This window comes from Dioscorea cayenensis, chromosome 19 (genome assembly GCF_009730915.1).
Source record: "Dioscorea cayenensis subsp. rotundata cultivar TDr96_F1 chromosome 19, TDr96_F1_v2_PseudoChromosome.rev07_lg8_w22 25.fasta, whole genome shotgun sequence".
In the NCBI taxonomy this organism is placed as follows: domain Eukaryota; kingdom Viridiplantae; phylum Streptophyta; class Magnoliopsida; order Dioscoreales; family Dioscoreaceae; genus Dioscorea; species Dioscorea cayenensis.
In genome coordinates this window covers 21,990,944-21,995,194 of record NC_052489.1, presented here as the reverse complement: position 1 = coordinate 21,995,194, position 4,251 = coordinate 21,990,944, and the positions used below count along the sequence as shown (strand labels likewise).

General features: G+C 33.1%; 1 protein-coding gene across 1 annotated transcript; it reads left to right on the top strand.

Annotated features, from left to right (window-relative positions):
- The first annotated feature begins 986 nt into the window (after nucleotides 1–986).
- LOC120283441 (transcription factor bHLH111-like) lies at nucleotides 987–3,849 on the top strand. The gene is made up of 7 exons (XM_039290128.1): nucleotides 987–1,505; nucleotides 1,870–2,473; nucleotides 2,618–2,776; nucleotides 2,854–2,925; nucleotides 3,023–3,088; nucleotides 3,223–3,261; nucleotides 3,356–3,849. The coding sequence occupies exons 1-7, from the start codon at nucleotides 1,222–1,224 to the stop codon at nucleotides 3,527–3,529; spliced, it is 1,398 nt and encodes a 465-aa protein (XP_039146062.1). The 5' UTR covers nucleotides 987–1,221; the 3' UTR covers nucleotides 3,530–3,849.
- Nucleotides 3,850–4,251: the final 402 nt, after the last annotated feature.

Here is a 4,251-nt window from a genome sequence, read left to right as displayed (position 1 = left end):
TCTATCAATGGTGGGATGCGCGCATGTTTTAGTTTTCTTTAATTATCTCTTTTTATTACCCCAAAAAAGTCATGTGTCATTAGTTAACAATCATAAGAAGATTGGACCACTGTACTTAATAATACTTTAAACAAACCTTTGTTTGGCTCTAATTTTATTTCAAGTGGTAATCATAATAGTAACAATAATAAGAATTTAAGATATTGGAGTAATAAGACTTTGTAGTCTCCATATGTTGTTTCAATACTTTATTACTGTCACCTCTGTTATTGAGGTTGTTTCAAAATAACCATCATGCCCTTGTTCCTTTTTTTTGCTATATAATTAAATTAGGACTTAGTTAAAAGAAAAAAATGTGATTTGTTATATGATCTATGAGTTTATATTAAAAATTTTGAAAATTTTTAATATAATTTATCTTTTAACCGAGACTAATCAATTCACTAGCTTAGAACCCCAAAAGTGAAGCATGAGTGTTTATTTTCAACCTATATGGCCACATGACCAAACAAAGGTTAACTAGTCATTTCTTATAGCACAAGTGACTAGGAAAAAGAACAACAGGGATAGTAGTGATGATGATAGATGTATAATAAATACAGTAATTACAAAATTAAAATTTTAATTCTGTTAATTGAATTAAAATTGGTAAAAAATGTTCCCACCAAACTTGCTCTCAGCTAAACACATTTACATCGAGAAATAAATGTTAAGTTCTCAGTCTCAATACCACATATTAACAATGTGGATTGGTTTCTTTGTCAGACAGGTTAATACTCTGTCAAGTTTAATATTTATTTAAGTTTTGATGCATTTTTTTTTCTTCTTATCTTACGTAGTCAATTACTGCTATAACTTGGACCCTGAACTTTGTTTTCTTTTTCTTTTTAGTAATATGTAAGATTATAAATAAAATAAATAAATAAAGAGAAGTGAAAGATATATAGATCTCTCTCACTCTTGAAGCATCCACCCACCACCTCCAAACATGGATGCATAGGCTAAGCCTTAGTGGAAAGAACACAGGGCATCAGCAACCTCTCTTTGTCCCCTCCCATCCTTCTCCTCCATATATAATTCTAAACTTTTTAAGCAGTACATTAAAAACAAAAACACACACACACACACATATATATATAGAGACATATATACACATCTTCTTCAATGCTAAGTAAACCCTTGAAAATGAACATATAAACCTCTATCAAAACCACTTTAACCATGGCCCAAGAAAGCTTAGAAGCATCAGTAGCTAGCTCCTCCTCTACACCAAGCTGGTGGCCAGAGCTGCATGCAAACCCTATCTCATCTTGGCAAACTCTAAACCAATGGCAACCACAAAGCCACCACTCCACCTCTTCATGCGACGAAGAGATCTCCGCATCCTCAGCATCCTTTGCCAACGCTGCTGGCCATTCAAGCCTAAGCATGGACTCACCGCCGGCGGGTGACCTCTCACAGGAGCCTGTGGCTATGGAGAATCAACTTTGGAGCCAAGTCCTATTGTGAGTATTCTCATAATTGACATCCATTTACTTAATTTTTATTGTGTTGTTGTCAAGCTTGATCTCTTGTTCAGTGGGTTGAGAATCTAATCTGAACTACCATAAATTAAAGTGATATGAAAGGAATGAGGAAATAGTATCTAACGGTTGGTGCATGAAAAGAGAGATTCTTGTTGCAGGACTGTGCCCTTTAATTGTCCCTACTAATCAAAACTATGTGGAATTAAGTACTTGAGTTTTCCTTCTCATTGATGCCTTGTTTTCTTTGTTTGTTTCCTCCCTTTCTTATCTTCTTCACTCATGTTAATAATAAGTTTGAATGAGAGATTAAAGATATAGTTGTCCTGTTGATGCATATATGCAGAAGATCAGTAGGAAGTGGAGGTCATGACATGCATCAAAACCATGAAGAAATTAGGGAGAACTTTCATGAAGTCTTGTCTTCCAAAAGAGATCATATGTTCAACCCTGCTTGTGATTACTTGAAGAAAATGGACAACAGTTGGGAAATCAACAACCCTCACACTCTAAACAACTTGGAAAAACAGCTCAACAGCTACAATAATGGAGATTTAATGGAGCCTCAAAGGCTAACAAACCTCTCAGACTTAGTTAGCAACTGGTCTATAGCTCCTCCAGATCCTCATCTTGATCATCAGATTGCGTCTTCTCCTTGCTTTCAATATATCAAGCATGGGATCCCTAACTCATTAGCTAATAATTATCCTAGCATCACCGGAGTTTTTGGAGATCGAAACTCATGTTACTTGCCTTATATGCATGAGATCAAAATGGAGAACAGGCAGCATGACATTGGATCATCAGAGATGTTCAGTGGTTACCATATTGGAGTTAGTAACACTGATGTTCCATGGTCTGGATCAAGAAATACTGCATCTGATTTCATCTCCTTCAAACCAGTTGAAATTCGAGACTCTAAAATATTTGTGAAAAGCTCAGATTCATCTGTAAGTACTTTCTTTTCATCAGAATAATTCTTGATTTGATTGAACAAAGAACAAAGCATTGCAAGGCTCTCTTTTTTTTTCTTTCTTTTTTTCTTTTTCTTTTATAAAGTTCATTGGACATAACTAGAAAGATGATGCATGCAGACAAGAGGAAGTGGGAGAAGCACTGGAACAACAACAACAACTACTACTACTACTACTACTACAACTAGTGAAGGGAAAAAGAAAAGATCTGATGATAATTCAGAAACTCTTCTTAAGAAAACCAAACATGAAAATTCAAATTCATCATCATCTCTCAAGGTAAATACAGCAACATATATTTTTTCTTCTTCCTCTTTCCTTGATCTCTCACTTAACATGCATCTTATTGAAAGCAGTTGCAAGTTCCCAAAGTAAAGTTAGCAGATAGAATTACTGCACTCCAACAAATTGTGTCACCTTTTGGCAAGGTAATGAAATCATAAAAATTTGGTTCAACTCCAAATTACAAATATGAAACTCTACTGATTTCTTTTTCTTTTTTTTTCATCTTATATTTTCCTTTAGACTGATACAGCATCAGTATTAATGGAAGCTATAAACTATATCAAGTTCCTACATGAACAAATACAGGTATTTATTTTTTCTGAAACATTTAGTTGGAGCAACTGTTGCTTCTGTTGACACTACTGTTACCACCATTGACAAGAAACCAAATAAAATAACTCATACTAACCATTCAGTTTTTTTCTTTTTCACTAATGCAGTTGCTGAGTGATCCATACATGAAGTCAAATGCAAACAAGGTATACATCTTTTGGAAATTGGAATATAATTACTTAATCTCTAAATGAATCAATTCTAGTTTTGTTTATTATAAAGCATGGAAAATGACTGCAGGATCACAATGCATGGGGAGGAATAGATCAAAGGAAAGACAAGGCAGATCAAAAGTTTGATTTGAGGAGTAGAGGGCTTTGTGTTGTTCCAGTTTCATGCACACCTGAAATTTATAAAGAAAACAATGGACCTGATTACTGGACACCAACATACAGAGGATGTCTATATAGATGATCCAAGTTTTTTCTTTATCTCTATCTCTAGCCTTACATTTTCAATTAGTGGAGAAAAATCATTGTGGGATCTAGGGTATGTGTTTGTCTAGGAAGAAGTGGGATATATATGAAGAAGGGAAGTGAAGATCTGGAAGTATGAAAAATATGTATATCATTTTAAAAGGATGTTATGCACCACTTCCCTCTAGACAAGCATTGGATGTAAACAAGTCTACAGCCTTCCCACCTTCTCTTTTAACTTCTCTTTTATAGCAAAGAGGAAATTACTTTGATCTTGTGCCCTTGATATTATATATATCATTACAAGTATAAACTTCTTTTTCTGCTTCATATATATATATATATGTATATATAAATAATTTCTTTGTTTGATGTAGCTAGTTAATCCTCCTATACATTTCTTAATAATTAGTAATTAGTTTTAGTTGTTAATTATAGGTCGTATGCACTACAGTGGGTATTATTAATGTATTTTCTAAATTTGGTTTTTTTGCTAATATAATTAAGAATAATGATATTTCTTTCTAAATTGTTTTCCTTGGTTTCGTTGATAGTACTCAGTCAAAATAATTTAAAAAAAACTATTATAATGCGTTAATATATCTCCTAAAATTCATCTCCTATTTAAATGTATTTGAATATTTCTTTTAAAATATAGTAGGAATAATGATTACATTGACTAGATATACCAATGGATATGATTTTTTTTAATATAAATAC

Coding starts and splice junctions, on each gene's coding strand:
- LOC120283441 (XM_039290128.1), top strand. CDS start 1,222: ATGGCCCAAGAAAGCTTAGAAGCATCAGTAGCTAGCTCCTCCTCTACA. Junction 2,777..2,853: donor ATTCATCATCATCTCTCAAG/GTAAATACAGCA, acceptor TATTGAAAGCAG/TTGCAAGTTCCCAAAGTAAA. Junction 3,262..3,355: donor TGAAGTCAAATGCAAACAAG/GTATACATCTTT, acceptor AAATGACTGCAG/GATCACAATGCATGGGGAGG.